Genomic DNA, 20,857 nt, shown 5'->3' with positions numbered 1-20,857 from the left:
AAGCATGGAAAGCCTTTGAAAATCACATACAGCATTAAAGGTGCAGTATTTGGATAAGATATTCAAAATTTGGCCGACAAATAAGCTTATCTTGAGAATGCAAAGAAATAAAGTTTTTACATTACAGTGCTGTTTATGTATTGTGTTGTAGAGCTGTTTACTGAACCAGCTAGCCCCTGCTAGGCAATAGTCTGATGGCGATGACTGTGTTGGTCTTGGAGGTAGTGTTGATCCCGGTGGTCCAACGCTCCTGAGCTAGCAATTTAGACATCAACGCTCCCCACATGTTCCGAGCTCTTTACTGACTCAGACTGTACTGCTAGCTGCAAATGAACTGTATTAAATACAAGGAGGAATAGAAAATAAACCGTATCAACACATGACGTGTGTTTTTGCTCTCGGATTCTCATGTTTATTTCTTTCAACCCGCAGTCCGCTCCTGCCCACCGCTCTCTCGACCCCAGCACGGCTTCCTGAGGTGCAACGATGGCGGCTCTTCCAAAAGGGCGGAGTGTCAGGTGGGCTGTGAGCGGGGCTACAGGCTGGACGGGGACTCCAGACTCACCTGCCAGGCCAACTCCCAGTGGAGTGGACCCCAACCTCGGTGTGTGGGTAAGCCTTCATCACCTCCAAACCACTATTTTACCCTGTATGTTACATCAGAAATGCCTCTGTAAAAGAAACTCAGATAGCAACCGCTTCCTTATTTCAATCGGTGTTTATTCCAATGAAATGTGTTCTGATTTTACTCACAAAGTTTTTGGGATATATATATATACTTGCTGTTTATGTGGTCATTTTGGCAGTCATCCTGATAGAAATCCACTTGGAGACACTGGGTCACAGTTCAGTCTCAGTTTAATTCACTTTACTTATATCCTCTCCAAGGGAATCCATCTGCCTCAACCACAAGTTTGTTTTTTTTTGTTTTCATTTGTCATGTCTTCATCCAAAGTCTTGTGGTTTTCTCATCTAGAGTTAAATTAGATTTCTTTATTTGGTTATTCAATTTGCATTATTTTCCATGATAAACGTTGCAGCCCTGCGTTCACTCGAGGGCTCACAATAGAGTTCTGTAGCCGCACATCTTTCTTAAAGCACAACAGTATTTAACTGTAAACTCATATCATCTATTTAGCTGTTAGGTATTCATTTTATCAAGATTAGTGAGTTTAAAATAACACCTCATGGGTTTTTCTACGTAAAAACATGTGGTTTTTTTTGCACACGTATGTAAACACACATGAGAACATAGACTCACACATGCGGTTGAACATGTGGTGTGTATTTGCACAGAGCCACACTACATCATAGAGAGAGAGGGGGAGAGATTCATCTGCTTTCTCATCGCAGAGCTACACTCGCCACATATACACATGCGCCCGAAATTACCCACACACTTCAGAACTGATAGTTAAGCTAAAATAGTTGCACACACTCATGCTCGCCGCAGAGAGCACCCAGGTCAGGCACACCAACACACAAAAAAGGGACAGTGTGAGAGCCACAAACCTCCGGCCGGCACTGACTCACTTCCAGCCAACCAGCATGCTGCTCTATTTAAAACACCCGACCCATCCGCTTCCGGAAAACTCTCTCTGTTTATCGATAACTACCATCTCGCTCCCCGTGTGCTCGGACTGAGTTACAGCTTGTTTGTTTGACCATCGCAGAGTTTCCCCGCAGACCGTCATTGCCTCTTTAACACAGCTAAGAGGGCTCTGTGGGCTGGAGTTGCAGCTGAGTGGTTTGTTTTAGTGTTTGTTTGCACTGTGGTGAAATGAGATCGGGCCTCAGCTGCCTCGAGAGGATGCGAGATGTTTTTTCATCTGATTGGATCTCCCCTTCAGTGAGTTTTCCCTTTATAGCTCCTGCAGCTAAAGCCAGTGAAACAGGAGTTGGAGAAGGCGAGAATGATCTATCCATCATCAAGTGAAAGCCTCACTGGTCTGCAGCCCAAAAAATGCGTCAAAGCCTCCAGTGTGTGACTCCGGTGGTCAGAGCTTTTTTAGGTTGATTTCCGACCAACTGTTGTTGTCGTTTTTGTGCCCGTTTTGATAGACAAACCCTGAAAATACTTTATTGTTGGCATTTGTGGAGCCAGCTGAAAGTAAGATTTTATCACATTCGGGTAAAAACACAGGAAGCACTCTCACGATCTTGGACAACGTTTATTTTCCTTTTCTGTTTTGTCTTATCGACTTAGACTTGCATATCCTCCAATTTTTGATTTTATTAAAGCACAAGAAATGCTATTCTAGCTCAGTATCATTCTGAAAACCTCTTCAACTGCTATGAACAATAAAAAAGAGTCATGATTTATGGAATTTAGGACAAAATGAACTTCTATCAGATGTCAGATTCATCTCCTGGTTTTTCTCCCGCTCTGTCCCTAGAGGTGCGTTGTCCCCCCATCGGGACCCTGAAGAACATCTTGCTGTCGCCCCCTGCCTGCGGGAAGAGGGCAGTGTCGCCGGGCTCCGCTTGCCTGCTCACCTGCCGTCAAGGTTACACTCTCCAGGGAAACAGGAAGGCGGTGTGCCTGGGCTCTGGGAACTGGACAGCTAATGTCCAAAAAGCTGTCTGTATAGGTAACCTTCAGTGTGTGTGTCTGTGTGTTTTTGTGTATTTTTGTGTGTTTCCTCCTGCAGTCCTGAGGTCAGAGGTCAGGGACAGCTGTAAATTAGTTGTGGGGTCATAACGAGGATGTTAAATAGGTTTGGTCAAATGTCAAGACTTCGGGCTGGCGGAGGTCAGATGGAAGAGTTCAGGTTAGGATTGTTTCACCAGTTAGTTTGGGTAATTTGGGTAGGGTGTAGTGGGGTATACGCTTATTTATCTTGACGATATTTATCTCTTATAAGTTTGGAAACATAAATAAAATATATTGTGATTATTTTCTCATCCGTTTTGACATTTACTCAATTGAAATCAACTTCACTGATTTTTGTAAATATCTGACCGTTTCACAAACTAGTTGGGACAGAAGCAACAGAAGACTGGGAAAGTTGTGGAATGATCAAAAACACCTGTTTGTACCATTCCTCAGGTAAACAGTTTCATTGCTAACAGATGATGTATCATGATTCGGTCGTCATTTAAAAGCGAGGATGGGACGAGGTTCAGTTCTCTGTGAAACACATGATTGTGTAAAGGATAATATTGCATGGTCCCAGGAACACAAACACAGTTTGTTTGCAAGTAATTCTGCGTTCTGTTTTCCCTTAGACGATTTAACCATGCTCATAACTGGAACTACAGCCAGGAGGCGATTAGCTTAGCATAAAGACCTAAAGCAGGTGGAACAGCTAGCCTGTCAAGACTGCCAACACTTCTGATGTCCAGTTATTTGTTTTTACTGTAAACAAAGAGAAATGTAAAAAATATAATTCACCATTTATGGAGAGTTACGTGCTGCATAGTTGTGACATTAGACATGAGAATGAAGTGTACCTTCTCTAACTAGGATATTGAGACGGTCCATAGAATTTGTCTAAGTCTGTAATCCTAGAAAACCTTTTTGAAATAGACATGGATCATTTAATGTACTTTTATTCATGTATTTTTTTTGCAAGAATAGAACCTGATGTTCTTGTTTTTACTTAACAATAGTAAGTAGGCTACATTCCACTGTCTTCTTTTTTTTTTTTTGAAATCGTGAGCCTCTGTCAAGTCTGCTAGTTTCTCAGCACACAAGTTCTCAGTGTTGCAACAGCAATTTACTTTGAGCCATGTCTCAGACTATGCCGTGCTGGAACAATGAACTTAAAGGGAATTGGGTCTGAATTTCAAGTTTAAGGTTGGTTGGTTTGCGAACCTTGTCTAACTGTTGGCGAGGACGGGAATAAGCATATTTCCCAAAATGTTGAGCAATCCCTTCTGCAGATGAGGCTTGAATCAGAGAGTATAATACAAAGAGATAAATGGATTGCAAAAAAAAAAACTTGGCTGCACCTGCAAGCAAGATTCAGCCAGTTATGTAATGCTAACTGTGACTACAGTTAATTTTACAGGGTTAGAGTGACAGACACTTGTACCATGTAGGTTTATGTGCAAAGCAGGGGAAGGATTGTGAAAAGAGCACAAGAGAAAGTTACTGAATACGTGGAGAACGAGGAAGATATAAAAAGAAAACAGCAGGAAACTTGGAGGGAGATTCTTTTCCATTCTCTATTCCCCCTCTCTGCATTTTTCTCCGCTTTGTGAATGGTGAGAATGGAGCTAACCCCGTTTCTGTTTTTTTTAAGCAGGCCTCGGGTCACTAACTCAAACCATACCATGTCCGAGCTCTCCCCCGCGCGCCGACTGAGCTGGAGATCATTATAATAGACTGCAGCCCTCCAGATGCCTTGCAGGTGAAACAGGTGGTGCAGAGCGGCTGCTGCCTGCCTCCACTGGAAACGTCCCCGATCCCCTCATTTCCTCGCGGTGAAAGTTTGCTAATGAAGGAACTGCTGTCGTTAAGTAGAGGAAGAGGTGCCATAAAGATGAAAACGAATGGAGAGGTAGGGGCGGACAGGGAGGTGAGAGGGGGAGGGTGAGTCATCTGTAGGTGTTTTTATAATGGGCTGGTAGAGAGATGATGGGTTTTTCTGATCCCCTCTGGCGCAAATGAGTCGGAGGAAGGAGAGAGTGGAGAGAGAAAGGAGACATTTAGAAGTTGATGAGATAGAAAGAAGAAAGAAGGGGTGCTGTGGTGCGAGGAGATCAAGAAGTAGAAAGGTTTTACCAAGTTCGAAAGCGATCTTGTGGCTTGTTTCGCCTCTCGCTTCAGTTGATGACACCCAAAGCGAAATATTCCTCCGTTGTTATGAAGATGAATGAAGCCGATCTGAGCTGAGTGTGTTAGTGTTTAGCAGAGATGGATGCCTAAGTGGATCGGTCATCAGGTCCAGATGGGAGCAACTCTCTTACACAACGCAACAGGCATGACCACTGCCGATCGATGGGGAGATTCAACTCTGGGAGGCTTTACTCATTTACTGCCGGCTCGAACCGAGTGAACTGAAGTGCACTGGCCTCACATTATTACAACATGCGCTATGGAGAATGAGAAAATGGAAGAAGCTGTTTCATCCAAGGGTCACGAGTTGCCATCGGCCAAATTGGCGGACATTAAGACTTTGTATATAGCGGGTTTCCCATCATCTGAAGCTAATAGGGGTTCTGTGCATTGCTCAGCAGCAGGTCGATTATAATGTTAATGAAAGTGAGAGCATTGCCTTCTGCAGCCAGACTTTTTTCCGCTTGCTTGGGAGCTTGCAAATGCATCCATGCTTCTCAAATCTCAGTGCTTTTTCTCTCCCAACTGCTTTTATCACACAGTAAATGCAGTAGGTCAACATTTCGCTTGAGGTTTGTTTTAACTTGGACCCTTAAATCCATCATTTTTTCCCCAATTTTTGCTTGAGGGGAATCATCATTCCTTTGTTTTGTTGTAGATTTTTTTATATGATATTTTATAACTTTCATATTAATATGTTGTGATTCTGTGTGACTTCTACCTTGGTCAGGCCTCTCTTGTAAGAGAGATTTTGATGTCAAAGGTAAAATAAAGGTAAAATAAAGTGAATAATATAATGCACACAGTTATAGCCATTTAAGGTTCAATGGTGAATTCTTTGTGTGTAGGAATTTGGTACGCTTGGAAAAACTGTGTTCGTATTAGTTACAAAAGTTCATTACAGATGGAGATAACAGAGCAAAGGAGGTGGTAGCTTCCACCTTATAAAACTGATAAAAACACAATAGCAATTACTCACTTGGATTTACCGGTGACAAGTCTGAATCAACTGATTATCAGGACCTATCAGGAATGTATCTAAGATGAGGCTTCCAAGCTTTTCCAAGAGTCCAGTTGTTTTGACAATGATCTAAATCATGTTTCACACGTCATTCAACTTCTATCTGTGTTAACCTCTGCTCTTTACAATTGTAGTCCGTCGTTGAGCTAATGGTTGGAGAGAGATAAGGGACAGTTACCACCACATAGGAGTGCAAATGGAACATCAGTGGGGTTTGGTTTTGTTGGAACACCGACAGTGATGCACTCTTTCTGTGATTCAGTAATGACCAGTAATGAGTGTGTGATTAAAGAGGTCACAGGTCAGATGACATCACACGTCTACTTCCTCAGTGATAACAAGCAGCAGGCTGAGGTCACTGTATACAGGATGTGACGGGATGAACATCTGGAATGTCCGACTCTCACTGTATGGACATTTGTAATTTAATTTGCTGTATTGAGATTAAGTGTTTGCAGAGTCTCAAACACCCAAACTGATCCTCCCTCTTCTCTAAAACGTGTAGTTGTGTTTTTCTCTGTGTGTCGTCAGATGCCGAACCACCAGGGATCCAGTGCCCCGATAATATCGTTGCAGAGACGGATGAGCGACGAGGCACCGCTAACGTCAGCTGGAATGTCCCGGTCGCCACCGACAACTCTAAAGAAGAGGTTGGATACTTTACAAAGTGTAGCGATGCAACTGTACATTTTTTATGTTTCATTAGCTGTCCAAGTTCAATAACAGAAACTTTTCAGAATCATCAACACGTACCTCTTCATGTTAATGGCTCACAAGTCAAGATAATCTAACATATATGTCATATAATGTATGATGATATTAACCTGTAAGGCCCGTTTCATATGATTATCAGTTAGTGAATTATATCATATTTTGTTTTATCTCATCATGACACTACTCTTATAGTCTAGTTTGGAGCCAGTTTTTCATATTTCACTGTCTCTATCTCCTCCAGGTGGCGGTGCAGGTAAAGCCAGTGTACACCCCTCCTCAGCTGATCCCCATTGGAAAGGAAACCATCACCTACATTGCTACCGACCGCTCTGGGAACCAGGCCAACTGCTCCTTCACTGTTACTGTCATTGGTGAGTTTATTGCACTGCAGAAGGCATCAGCACAAACAATGTATGCTGCATATGGCCTTGCACGGCTCATTTGAGAGACAGACGGGACGAGCAGAGAAAGATTTGAGGATTTTGTTGCTGACATGTCACATTCTGATGCACCCTGATGATCGTATTGCCTGAGTGTGGGTGTCCTCAGTTTGGAAGAATTCATAGGCCGAGAGCTAGGATCGTCTGATCGTCTCAGACGCTCACATAAAAAAATCTGCTAATACTGGCTTTAAAGACATCAAAAAGGGCGACAAGACGTCTCCCTGACTGAGGAGAGGCGTTTTCCTAAAAACAGTGATGACAGCTCTTTGGCTTTCTCTCTGTTGTTTTGCCTTCTTCTTCTTCCTGCTGATGCTGGCTCAAGTGCACATAATTGTGCTGCTTTGCTCATGTATGAAATGTTTCTAGATCACTGATGTGAATTCATGACAGTGCTAAACAGTTCCAATTCAAAGCAAGGCAGTTTTATTTATCATGTTTCATAAACAGAGGTAGACTTCAGGTGCGGTACAGAGAAGTAAGTCTATACAAAGTTAAAACAAATCAGTACAAAGTTTTTAAAAAAACAAAAAAAAAACAACTTAGTACAGTACAAACTCAGTAAAACAGCAAAGAGACAAGTCAGAATATAAAGTAAGACTAAAAATAATTAAATAATCTAAAACAGTAAAAGAACAGAAAAACATATAAACAAAAAGATTTTAAATATTATCAATATTGCAGTGATAAAAACACATTTAAGCATAATTTCAGCCTTCAAATACAAGTCACATGAAGGTTGTTGAATGAACCACTCCAAGCCACAAATATGTACTTTGTGGTCCACATCAAAACTGCTAAAACATTCCCAGCCAGGAAGAAGAAATCAAGGAAAAAATACTGAAATCAGCACATTGTTATTCGTTCGTAAAAGTCACTGGATTCGACACAGGGCGACAACATCCTTCAGAATAATAATCGGCTGAAGGTGACAGCATTTAGAAAGCAAAACAGTCTGATATTGTACATGCCACTTTATGCTGAGTAGAAAATAACAGACCTGTCACATATAAGGGCAAGAAAATTTGTGTTGAGACGCTTAAAGTCAGCTGCAGCATGAATGTGGGTCAAAAGTCAACATTTTACTGAGCTGACATCCACGGCACAACTTAGTCATTTTTCAGCCTTTATGAGCTTCAAACCAGTGGCTTCTCAATTACAGGCCATTCTCTATCCATCAGTGCAGAGCCGACGGCTGGCGTTCGTTACTCCATCCACCTTCCTCTGCGCTGCAGCTTATTTCTGTCATTCACTGTAAAGCTGTGATTTAACTGAGGAGTTCATCCGCTTCTTCAGCAGGTGCCACACATGCAGAGAAAGAGTGAAAAACAGGGGTGTCCCATGTCATCCGCCCAATAATCACAGCAGTCAGGGGGAAAAACCTCAAGCATGGTAGCTGTGAACATTTCCATATGTTATTATGGCAGTGGAACGTTGTGGGTTTTTATTAGAGACATGTGTTTAACTGGTGCCCTCTGACACTCGAAGAAGTCGGATCACGGTGCAGCCTTCTGCTCCACACTGTGTTTCTCTAATGTTGTGATCATTTACTCCAGTCTCGCTTAAACTGAAAAGGCAGTTATCAAAATGTCAGATGCTCACAAATGTCCTGCCGTCCTCAACCATTTGTAGATACGGAGCCCCCGGTGATTGACAGGTGCAGGTCGCCGCCCACGGTCCAGGCCACAGACACGGAGACGGCGGTCGTTTGGGAGGTGCCACAGTTTTCCGACAACTCAGGTATGTCTGGTGGCCGTTTTCTCAGACGGCAGCTCCGTAGAGGGTTTATTCTTTTGCTTCTCTGTTCCACTCCACTCCACCCTCTTCCTCCGCTGATGATGGTTAAACAGGATCTTTTCCATCGGGAGACTGGAAAAAGGGGATCAGGAGGGGAACTTCATGTGTGTGTGAATAATGGTGAGAGACACTGGACATATGGTCCAATGGTGAGATGTGTAATTGTGTGCATGAATGCCTCATTTGTGTGTCTGTGTTCAAGGGAGTGATAGAGAGAGAAAGGGACCTGAGGACAGATGAAGTCGTTTCAGTGTCTGTTAATGTCATTAATGTTAAAACAGACAGAGGCAGCAGAGAGAAGCAGGTGTTTTTGCTATATAAAACAAAAAAAAAAACTCTTTTGTGAGAAGTTGCACTCATTCCGTCCGATTTTCACACAGTCTTTTGTTTAATTATGTGAGCACAGACAGTGCTTGACTCTTTTGGGAGTTAAATGTTTTTGAATTACTTGTCAAGTCATTATTTTTGTTTCTTGATCAGAGTGACTGCAGTGCACAATGGGTATTAATCACTGTTTCACCAAAGTTGACGCTCCAGCATTACACACCCAGGAAAAATATTCGTTCAATTTCGCCAGTTGGCCAAGCGGAGGTTTGACTAATAGTAAAATGGCAATACTGCAGTGTATTACAACTAAATAGAACAGCATTCAAAGAACTTGAAGTACAAGAAGAATTAACAGCCAAATGTAAGTATCCAAAAGAAAAAGTCCTCATTTATAGGACAAAGAATAACCCTCTTTCAGTGTCTTTTAGAGTTGAACCTGGTGATGCTCTTATTTATAACTACGCATAAGTTTATCTGTTAACTGCTTTAAATGTGGATTTGTAGCTTAATCCAAAATAATTTGATCATCACTGCAATGAGATCTTTATAGTCTTTCAGTTTACCACACTCATCTTGTTTTTGACAGCTGTAGGACTGCAACTTACTAACCTGGAGACAGCAAGTATTTGACATTTTTGCTTGAAAATTTCTCAAATTAATTATCAAAATAGTTTTTCGATTGATTTGTCTTCCATCGAATAATCTATTAATGGAGTTTTAACCAGTTTCAGTGTAAATAAATGAGCATGATTTCATCTCAGTCGGTCTTTTATTGCGGCTCATTCTCTACAAAATAAATCTGGATCATGCAACAATCAGTTTTATTCAATGCATCTTGAGCTCAGAGAAAAAAAAAAGTTGCTCATTTTGTTGTTCAGTCCTTTTCTGTTTTATACGAGGATTTAATAAACAACCTGTTAAACTCTTCTTTCAGCCACAGGCCACCCTGCTACGCTCACGCCGTTGATGCTTGGCAGCTCAGGCCAATCCTGCTATAAAGGAGAGTATCAAGGCCACTCTGCCAAATAGACTAAATATCGTAGAGTTGGCCCGGATTTCTCCTGGCGCTTTAGCCGTACCCAAACAGCCGTGGTGACAGACAACAAACCAGACTTCTCCAGGCTTCCAGCCCACAGCCAGGCCCATGTAATTCACTGGCTCTGGCTCCACACACACACACATACACATGAATAACATTAACGCAACTCAGATATGTGTTTGTGTGTGTACAGAATACGTAGGCAGGCATGGACGCTCATATAAACACAGGCCTCAAAACTTAACATCTCAACGTGGGGACTCAGCATGCTCAATCCCCACCTGTCTGCAGAGGTGAACCCTTCATCCAAACACGCACACTCGCCTCTCACACAAGCACACACACACTGTAATAACAGGCTGCTGCGGCTGCTTCGGGCCGCACGACGTCAGCCCAGCGCTGCTTCGACGTCAGTGTTTTGTTTTTCCAGGCCCACACCCTGATGCCAGCGCTATATATAGTCGAGGCTCAACAGACACACACAAACATGCACAAACACACACACACAGGCTATATATAATGGGAGACACCAGACTCCAGCAGGCCAGACGTGTGTCAGCCCTGTTGAACGATGTTTAATGGAAGAGGTGAAGCAAAAGGTCAATCGCTCGCTTTTCCTACCTTCTCCTCCTGTGCTTTAATCCCGTCTCTCACACTTGCCGTGCAGATGTTTTCACTTTGTTCACAGCCTCTGTGTCAATCTACAGATCCAACACATGCAAACACACACACTCATACACTCCTCTCATCACCGCTGCCTCTATCCATCACTCTCTTCACATTCAGTTTTTTTAGGGCCAACCAGACTATTGCAATTTTCCCTCTCCAGTCGCAAGAGTTGGACTGCCATGTGATGCCCAGACACTCATTCCCATGTCAACATATCGCTGTTTAACATAACTTCTATGGTTTGCTGAGGATGACTCATTTCATCCTGGACAGTAGAGTAAGGACAAGACTGCCCTCTGCAGGATAACTGGAGAAACGATTTTAAAGAAAAACCTCAAGATAAGGTTCTTAACTTGGAAAAAATAATGTTCCACTAAAAGCAAATATGGGTAAAATCAAAACAAACAAAAAAAACAGAGATGCATTCTTCACAAATATTTCAAATTTAATCTTTAATCAGTAATTTAAGTCTTCTTCATTATTGTTCAACTGTTTAACTCTGTCTTGCTTTTGCTGGACATCCATTGGACAATATCACTGTCAATAATACAATACAAGTTTGCCTCAGTTTCCAGAATTCTGATCTTTATCTTGATGGTGTGCATAACAATTGGTTTTACCAAAGTAATTAATAGTTGAGTAATGCTGATGTGTCAACTTAATTATTTTGTGTAATATTAATGTGATGAGTATGCAGTTTTTCAGTCACAACACTGTTAATTTGCATTAAAATTACTCTTTTTTACTGCATGTGTCTGTCTCAGGTGGTCGCCTCACAGTGACCAGTAGCCACAGTCCAGGATCTAAGTTCCCAGTAGGAGAGACTCTGGTCCAGTACACATCGACTGATGCAGCAGGAAACAGCCGCACCTGCAACCTCACCATCACTGTGCAAGGTAAAGAGCTCACAGATGTAGTTTGATAAGTGTACAGTTATTTGTGTCATTTGTGTAACTGTTTCATGTTTTATTAATGGAGTAAATCAGTTTGTTTAAATTATATGAGCCCCAGTTATTGTCTTCCTCTCCAGTGGTTTTTGTCATTTTTTCTATTTTAGTTTATTTGGCCATATTGCCTTATTTTTCTGACAATCTCAATAAAATCTATTGAAAGGGCTTGCATGAAAAGTTATGTGTACATTAGAATGTAAGTATAGATTGATCTAATGGTGCATTTATGGTGGTATTATGAAATATTCTGCTCCAGCATGAACAAAACCACGGAGGTATTATATAATCTGTATTTGCCCAGGGACGACCTGTGAGCAGCCGTACGTCCCGGTGAATGGAGCGTTCGTCTGCTCTGAAGAAGAGGAGGGTGTTAACTGCACTCTTCACTGTAAAGAAGGCTACAGCTTCACTCAGGAGTCAGTGCACAGCTACTTCTGCGCCTACAATGGTGTGTGGGATCCTCCCTACTCCTCAGACAGACCCGACTGCTCAGGTACACGCAGCAGATGATTGATTTAGTTTAATACCTCATTGTTATTACTACAGGTCCATTTTACTCTACCTGAAATACCTATATGTGTATATAATTCTATACTTAGCTGAACCCTTTCTGTCTTTCTCAGTGAACCGTATAGCAAACAATGGTTTTAAGCCCTTTGAGATGCTGTTTAAAGCGTCTCGCTGTGACGATGTGGACCTGGTCAAGTCCTTTGCTGGGGAGTTCAAGTCCAAACTGGGAGGCATGGTGAGGATTTGTATATATACACACACACATAGACACTGATTTGCTGTAAATCAGCTCTTAAACACACGTTGCTCGTTTTCCCCTCCTCCACAGCTCCCCAACATCTGTAGCAGCGATGATGTCACCTGCAAGCTGGAGGTGTTGTCACAGGGTCACTGCCTAGAGTACAACTACGACTACGAGAACGGATTCTCGATCGGTACGATGCAAAACACACCCTGACTTAATTTCCCACCTGTATTTTGAGTAAATGTGCATATATTAAAGTTCTCCCTGTTCAATATTTATCAGCACCCGGTGGTTGGAGCAACAGCTGGAGTCCCCAGGGAGCCCAGGACTATGCATACTTTGAGTCAGGCTTTGCCACAGGCACCCGGCAGATGGCCAGGCGGCAACAAGGCGGCAGTGTACAACCGCACCAGCGCACCAAGAGGCACAGAAAAATCACTGGACCAACCAGAGATCAAAAGATCCAGATCTTTTTCAATATCACAGGTATTTTGAGTATGATTATTAACCTTTGCTTGTATAGGTTATTATCTGCATAACGACCATATTATGTGTTTATTATTTTGAATACCAGCAGTCATTAGTTCTCAGTCCTTTAAACTTTGTCCATTTCCCCAGCAAGCATCCCTCTGCCCATATCGAGGAATGACTCAATAGAAGTGGCCAATCAGAAGAGACTGCTGCGGACGCTGGAGCAGCTCACCAACCGTCTGAAGCGAACGCTGGCCAAGCAGCCGCTGTCCAGTTTTCACGTGTCCTCAGAGATGATCGTAGCCGATCCCAAATCTCTGGAGAGCAAGAAGGCCTTCCTGTCCTGCAGGCCAGGCTCGGTGCTCAAGGGGAGGATGTGTGGTGAGTATGACAGGATGAAACTTACCTTTATAACAATATAAAACACAAGGCAATTTAATGAACATTTGATACCTCCTTAAAAGTTTTATCTTTACCCGTAAGTCATTAATTGTATGTGCTGTTGCAGTTCAATGTCCCGTTGGAACATACTTCTCCCTGGAACATAACGAGTGTGCAAGTTGCTGGTTAGGCGCCTACCAGGACCAGGAGGGTCAGCTTGAGTGTAAGTCCTGCCCTGAGGGAACGTCCACAGCCTACATGCACTCCCGCAGCGTCGCCGAGTGCAAAGGTAAGACGCATCCACACAGTCAGACCTCAGGCTCTTCTCTGTGTATGGCTATTTCTCACAATGTGGTGATACATCTGTGTTTTTACAGGGCAGTGTAAGCCAGGTAGTCACTCTCTGAACGGGCTCGAGATCTGCGAGTCATGCCCGCTGGGTCACTTCCAGCCTGGTTTCGGCGCCAGGGAGTGTCTCGTGTGTCCCGATGAGACCTCGACTGTCACCAGGGGAGCGGTGGATGACACAGAGTGTGGAGGTGATACAGTTTTACACTCTTCTTAACTCATTGTTAGTCATTCTAGATGCTGCTAGGTTACAAAAACAAATACGAATCCAGCCTGTAAGAAAAATGTGTCTGTTAGTATTTTTGGCGTTCATGTGCGATGATATCAGAAATTCCTCCTTGGGTATTTCATATGATTTACCTTTAAAGTTGGAAAATAAATCTGGAAATTTTAGCCACCTAAGTTTCTCAGTTGAAAGACAAAAATAACCTGCAACGTTTAAAGAAGTGGAGCTCCCAGATGTTTCTCATTGCAGCCAACAAATGCCACTTCTGAATCCTCACCTGCTCCATTATGTCCCTAAATTGTATTTGTTTTTCTTTATCTCTGGTCTATTCTTCTTCAGTCCCCTGTTCAGCAGGTCATTTCTCCCGTACCGGTCTGGTTCCCTGTTACCCCTGTCCTAGAGATTACTACCAGCCTGAACATGGTCGCTCCTTCTGCCTCTCCTGTCCCTTCTATGGAACCACCACTGTCACCGGGGCATCCACCATACAGCACTGCTCCAGTAAGTGTGCTTGGCACTCACAAATTCAATATTAATTCAATATCTAGAATTTTTACAAAGTCATCTAAATTAATTACAGATGAAAAAATATATTGGAAACATAGTGATCACATCTGTGCTGGTCAAATTTATCACGCAAATCAGTTGATTATCTTCACCAAAGCAAATTGACTGCATATGATTGATTGATTGTATATTTCTAACATGAATGTATTGAAATATATATTGCGATGGAGGAAAATGAACACATCTTTATTAATCAAAATTGAAACTACACTTTTCTAGTTTGTTCCACGTGGAGCTTCAGCATTACATTACGATGTGTGCGACATATGCAGCTTTTGGCAAAGAGCAGGTTTTCACAGAGCAGAGTTGTTTTTAAACTTCGCTTCGCTGTGTCAAGTTGGCATGTAAAATGACTTATGTTAAATTTCTACATGACGTGCCAAGTGAAAACTATAAGGAGCTGTTCTGTGTCAGGCACTCTGTGGGACAGCTTTTCTTCACTCTCAAAACATACTGCTCCAGTTTTGTGGTGTCTGATCTATGTTGTGACAGCTCAATCCAATTGGAAAAGGACTTACTGCACGAGATCAGGGGGAAATGGAAATAATATGACTTTTATTGCGCCGCTGCAGAGTGGAAATGAATAACAGTGCATGTCTGAAGTGTGGGAATGAACAGTGGATGGGACGTGCTGCCAGTTTTCAGTAAGAATACAGGCTTTTGTTCAGACAGATCACAACCGTCTGCCAGTCTGGTGGCAAGCGGAAAGATCCATGCTGGGTTTTTCCGACTTGTCTCGATTTACATTACCGGGATTTTCTCTGGTTGTCATTGTCAGGTTTTGGCTCCAGTTTTCTTCCTAAAGAGGAGAGTGTGACAGCAGCTCCAGAGGTGGAGGTCCATGAAGACTACCAAGCAAGCAGCCAGGTTAGTTTTTTCTTATCTTTGATTATTTCTGACAATTTACCATAATTATGGTTTCAAATATTCAAGATGCAACAAAGAAAATCTGGAAAGGAACAGTCTGTTTATTTCCAGATTAAACCTGTATACAATCATATGTTGAATTTTACAGAGTAAATTCCCACATTCCCTGATCCTCCAACTGTAACATATTTCAAGTTACACTCAGCTCAATCTAAGACAAAGAATTAAACAGTATAAGAACCGCAAAGCACAAGACCTTGGAATTCATTATCTGTGCAGCTATTACACTTTTGAAAACTCACATTTACTGCATTCCTTTTACATAATCACATCAATAATGCCATCATCAGTAAAGGAAATGTAACATTAAAAAACTGTGATTTGAATGTTTCATTCACAATTTCTGAGCCTTAGACTGAAGCACTGATTCCATCGAGAGTTTCACACTGTGACAGATTGACCTGATTGGCTGTTCCTGCAGGTTTTCCATGAGTGCTTCCTGAATCCCTGTCAGAATAAAGGCACGTGTGAGGAGGTCGGGGCGGGATACGTGTGCACCTGTATGCCAGGGTTCACAGGTAAACCTCTTTTTAGACTGTGGCAATAACATGATCATTTGAGGGAACTGACATCCGTCACACCCTGGGCTGTGTTGGGTTTGACTCTGTTATGACGAGTGTTTAATCGAGCCTCTGATATTTCAGGTGCCAAGTGTGAGGTTGACATAGATGAGTGTGACTCTACTCCGTGTCAAAATGGAGGCCTGTGTCGGGACGGTTTGGGAGAGTTTGATTGTCAGTGCAAGCCTGGATTTTTAGGTAAGGGACCATTGAGGGGAAAAAAAAAAGTCTTAGGCCACTGATAACACATTTTATGCAGCTTTAAATTGCAAAGCTCCGTTATTTGACATTACTCAAATAATCTTAAACCCAATATGTATTCTTGCTTCCATCAGCATTTGTCAAATCAATGCTGTTAGGTCAAATTATTAACTTTTCATGTACAAGGAGCTCCTGTTATTTTGGCATAGAGTGTTTGTGTTTCTTCTCTATCTGTTTGACACTTATCTTTTGTCTCAGGCTCTCTGTGTGAGGCGGAGGTGAACGAGTGTGCCTCGTCCCCCTGTCTGAATGAAGGTGTGTGTGTGGACGAGGTCAACAAGTTCACCTGCAGCTGTGCCGGCGGCTTCACAGGTTAGATAACGGAACTGCGTCATATTTTTATTCTAGCGATCGGTGTCCCTGTCAGACTGTTGGAACAGCAGTCAAACCTATCATATATTGTCAAATAAATATTCTTGTGGATAGTTAGATTATATTAAGTTTTTACTTTACAAATGCAGCTGTTCTCCCGTTTGTCCTTCCACATTTCTCCAGGATCTCACTGTGAGCTGGAAATAAACGAGTGCCTCTCCAACCCCTGTCTGAACGAAGGCTTGTGTGAGGACCTGACGGGCGGATACACTTGTAACTGTGCCGTCGGTTTCTCAGGGGATCGCTGCGAGGTCAACGTCGACGAGTGTTTAAGCGCCCCCTGTCTGAATGGAGCCTCGTGTCTGGACGCTGTTAACAATTTCAGGTAAAAAAGAACTTGATGGGAAAGCTTTTTGCTCTTTGTACCAACCTATTATTCGTCCTTTACACAGGGACACAAGGATTTTGATACACATCTACAGCTTAGATTAGATAATTTCCTGACCTAGTGGTGTGTACCTGTAAGTGGTATTGTACCGTGTCCTCCCTCCCTCTCTCAGGTGTCAGTGTGTGGAGGGCTACCGTGGTCGCCTATGTGAGGTCGATGTGGACGAGTGCGACCCCAACCCCTGTGTTAACGGCGCCAGCTGCCTGGACGGTCTGGGCTCCTACACTTGCCGCTGCCTTCCTGGGTTCAACGGAACCAGGTGTGAGACAGGTACTATAGGACAGATGACACATCACCATGGCAACTATAGACGAGGCTGAGGAAAGAGAGATTTGATTCAAGGGAAAGGGCTTGTGAGACAGCCATAAAAATTAAGACTTCTACCCTGTTTTAAGTATATTTAGTGGCAGTTTTTCCACACAAAAATCTAGGTTAAGGTTAAAAAGTCAGAAACCAACCACAACTGTTCAGCTAACTTTTTATTCAGTGAAATGTCAGTGATTAAAGAAGGAGAACCAATTTGTTCTATTGGTCTTGCTTTAAAGCCACCCTGCTCATTTATGTGTACGATATGTGTACTAGAAAATATTCTTTAAAAAGAAAAAGTACGGACAAGACCAGTCTTAATAAAGCAGTAACAGTATTTATTGAATTAACTGATTTATTATTGTGTCTTGAATGTAAGTGATTTCCTGTGATTTTTCTCCTATCAGAGATGTCCTCTGCCTTCAACCTGGACTTTGAGGTGTCTGGTATCCATGGTTACGTAATGATGGATGGAGTGATGCCAGCACTGACAGAGATCACCTGCACCTTTTGGATGAAGTCATCGGACACCACCAATTATGGCACACCTGTCTCCTACGCGGTGGAGGGCAGCGACAACGCTTTCCTTCTCATAGACTACAACGGGTCAGTGATACAAATACAATGTCTTATTTCTTACAGTAAATATGCACTAAGTATTCTGCTTCCTGTCTTCTTTATTCAATCCTCTTTGACCATTTTTCCCTCTTTCTGTTGTTCTCCCTCCTTTATAGGTGGGTGCTGTATGTGAACGGTAAGGAGCGAATCACTGACTGTCCTGCAGTGAACACGGGTCTGTGGTACCACATTGGGGTGTCCTGGAGGAGCTGGGATGGCGACTGGAGAATCTACATCAATGGGAAGCCCTCAGACGGAGGCAAAGGCCTGTCAGTCGGCACCACTATCCCAGGTGTAGTGCTATCCTCGACCTGCTCTCCTCTCTGCCATCACAAATTAATGTTGGATGTGTTTGTATCTGAACAAATCTCCATCATACAAGACTCATAGTCTTTTATGTAAACACACTACCTCAGTAGAAAAGGAGAATGATATCTCTGTGAGTGTTGGTTAACCTCTGACCTTTAACATGTGTCCTGTAGGTGGTGGTGCGCTGGTACTAGGTCAGGACCAGGATCAGAGGGGTGAGGGCTTCAACCCTGTTGAATCCTTCGTCGGCTCCATCAGCCAACTCAACATCTGGGATCGTGTTCTCACACCTCAACAGGTGCATGTAGTAACTGACTGTTTAATGCTTAAAATTTACTGTATGGGATTGGAAAGTCTATCATCATAAAACAGGAGTATTATTGTGAATGTTGTCCCCTCCTCTTGACTGTAGATTAAGGTCTTGGCCAGCAGCTGTCCAGCCTCTCATGTTACCCATAGAGGGAATGTTCTTGCCTGGCCAGACTTCCTCACAGGAGTGGTGGGACGAGTCAAAGTAAACCTCAACAGCATTTTCTGTGCTGGTAAGAGACGCTTCACAAATATTTGTAGCCCCCAAACAACAGTAACCTGGGTCTTTAAGGTTTGAATTAAACATAAAAAAATGCCTTTTGAACTTATTTAGATTACATTGCCAGTCATTTTGTGCACCTATTTATCAATAAATGCCAATAAACAACAAATTATCAATATCTTTGTACTCTTTCATCAAAATCCAACACTGAAAACCTTTCCCGGTCTCTCCAGATTGCCCCAAGCTGGAGCATGCTGTGCCCCACCTGCATGCATCCACTGTGGAAGTGAGCCCCGGCGCCCAGGTCCAGCTGTCCTGTGATCCTGGCTTTTACCTGCTGGGGGAGCCGGTGCTCCAGTGCCAAAATAAAGGAGAGTGGAGCCACCCTCTGCCAAGCTGTGAACGTGAGGCATAGACGCAAACTGCTCTCTGATGATTTGATCTGTCTGTTAACTTCAAAGGGTGTTTCAAAAACATATTTTGCCTGCAGTAAAGAATTTAAGATCCTTGATAATATTTCCCTGTCCTGTTTGTGTGTCACAGGAGTGTCCTGTGGGCCTCCTCATTCTCTGGAGAATGGCCTGTTTCAGGGGTCAGACTTTCATGCCGGCAGCTCTGTGGTCTATCAGTGCAACGCCGGCTTTTACCTGCTGGGAGACACCAAAGTGCACTGTGCCAACAGTGGAAAGTGGGGTGGAAATCCACCAGCTTGTCTCGGTAAGACATAAGAGAACATTGTTTTCATCAGTGATATAAAGGAAAGAAAAAATGACATGTTGAAAATATATCTACTTGTGTGGATTTTGTGTGCGTGTGTGTTCAGATGTGGATGAGTGTGCTCTGGGATCTGACTGTGATGAACACGCTAGTTGTCAGAACACAGAGGGCTCCTACACCTGCACATGTACTCACCCGTACAGCGGAGACGGCAAAAACTGCACAGGTAATGAAGATTTATTAAATGCTATAAAGGCACTCAGTGAACCAATTTTACCTGTGAACGTACAAACCCATTTGTTGCAATTTATCATGTGTCCAACCCAGAGCCAGTAAAGTGTGAGAACCCTGGGTCTCCGGACTTCGGTCACAGAGACGGCAGCAACTTTCTGATGGGTGGCGAGGTTGTTTTTGGCTGCCAGAGCGGCTACGAGCTGGTCGGCTCTACTCGCCTCCGGTGCCTGGAGACAGGAAGCTGGGATGATGCAGTCCCATACTGCAGAGGTGAGAGGTTGCAGTGGTCATGTCATCACAGTGCAGCAGCTGTACTATATATTATTAAGGTCCTCTGGCATTTTGAGTGATTCGTGCTCATAAAAATGTATCTGAACTATATTTAGGCTGCATGCATGGCTTCTCTCAAGGAGTGTGTAGCAATGCTGACGGAGAAAAACTACAATTAGATGTCAAGTGTCAGATTCTGTATGTGTTTATTACTATTAGCAGTTAGTTTGGAGTCTCTCAGATTAATCACTTTTATTAGATCCTGTCAGAACAACCTACCAAATCTCCTGCTGTATTCTCAACCTTAACTCTATCAGCTCTGACCACAAGAGGGATCCACTTTCCCGCTGTACACACAGTGTAACAAGGATGACGCTGCTGATTGTTAGAAACTTTTCCCATTGTCAAAAATTCCCATTAAAAAGACCTAAAGCAAACTAACAAGAACACATGAACTGGGGGGAAAACTGGACAGAAGAAACCACAAAAACCCAGAAAACACATAAAAGTAGACAGAAATGACAGGACACTGCCACTTTCTAAAATATAGTAATCTGTGGCTGATAACAGTCCCAAACAAATACACCTGTTGCTCCTGTTTGAGTAAGGTTTGCAAAAGAACTTCACCTCTACAGAAAGACTGCAACCCTGAGCTTGGGTTGAGAGCCACAGACAACCAAATATTGTCTTATCCTTTAAATGTGTAGGAGGATGATACAGAGCTTGATATATATTTCCTCTAGTGTCATGTGTAAAATACAAGTTTAATCATGTAGCAGGCATCATGACGAGCTAGTGGTCTGATTAATAACATAAAATCACTTCCCCTTAAATGTGGTAAGGATGCTGTGTTCCCTTAGTGTGACCACAAAATCA

At 42.8% G+C, this 20,857-nt stretch overlaps 1 protein-coding gene across 6 annotated transcripts in view; it reads left to right on the top strand.

The window, feature by feature from the left end:
- svep1 (sushi, von Willebrand factor type A, EGF and pentraxin domain containing 1) overlaps positions 1-20,857 on the top strand; it is a 92,422-nt gene that overhangs the window by 54,650 nt on the left and 16,915 nt on the right. For 5 of the 6 annotated variants that reach the window (XM_037111081.1, XM_037111082.1, XM_037111083.1 and 2 more), the window contains 28 exons: positions 433-612; positions 2,397-2,591; positions 6,336-6,454; positions 6,760-6,889; positions 8,591-8,698; positions 11,555-11,686; positions 12,042-12,233; positions 12,364-12,485; positions 12,579-12,684; positions 12,777-12,980; positions 13,113-13,346; positions 13,474-13,635; positions 13,724-13,885; positions 14,260-14,421; positions 15,266-15,354; positions 15,836-15,932; positions 16,059-16,172; positions 16,434-16,547; positions 16,731-16,932; positions 17,108-17,265; positions 17,709-17,907; positions 18,036-18,211; positions 18,402-18,526; positions 18,641-18,770; positions 18,994-19,164; positions 19,304-19,477; positions 19,584-19,703; positions 19,805-19,981. In XM_037111081.1, coding sequence (XP_036966976.1) covers positions 433-612; positions 2,397-2,591; positions 6,336-6,454; positions 6,760-6,889; positions 8,591-8,698; positions 11,555-11,686; positions 12,042-12,233; positions 12,364-12,485; positions 12,579-12,684; positions 12,777-12,980; positions 13,113-13,346; positions 13,474-13,635; positions 13,724-13,885; positions 14,260-14,421; positions 15,266-15,354; positions 15,836-15,932; positions 16,059-16,172; positions 16,434-16,547; positions 16,731-16,932; positions 17,108-17,265; positions 17,709-17,907; positions 18,036-18,211; positions 18,402-18,526; positions 18,641-18,770; positions 18,994-19,164; positions 19,304-19,477; positions 19,584-19,703; positions 19,805-19,981 — 4,254 coding nt within the window. The remainder of the gene's footprint in view (positions 1-432; positions 613-2,396; positions 2,592-6,335; positions 6,455-6,759; positions 6,890-8,590; positions 8,699-11,554; positions 11,687-12,041; positions 12,234-12,363; positions 12,486-12,578; positions 12,685-12,776; positions 12,981-13,112; positions 13,347-13,473; positions 13,636-13,723; positions 13,886-14,259; positions 14,422-15,265; positions 15,355-15,835; positions 15,933-16,058; positions 16,173-16,433; positions 16,548-16,730; positions 16,933-17,107; positions 17,266-17,708; positions 17,908-18,035; positions 18,212-18,401; positions 18,527-18,640; positions 18,771-18,993; positions 19,165-19,303; positions 19,478-19,583; positions 19,704-19,804; positions 19,982-20,857) is intronic. The other variant, XM_037111085.1, reaches the window with a different exon arrangement.

The sequence above is a fragment of the Acanthopagrus latus genome, chromosome 10 (genome assembly GCF_904848185.1).
Source record: "Acanthopagrus latus isolate v.2019 chromosome 10, fAcaLat1.1, whole genome shotgun sequence".
Classification (NCBI taxonomy): domain Eukaryota; kingdom Metazoa; phylum Chordata; class Actinopteri; order Spariformes; family Sparidae; genus Acanthopagrus; species Acanthopagrus latus.
Note: the sequence above shows the minus strand (reverse complement) of the source record. Positions and strands in the feature narration are given on the sequence as shown.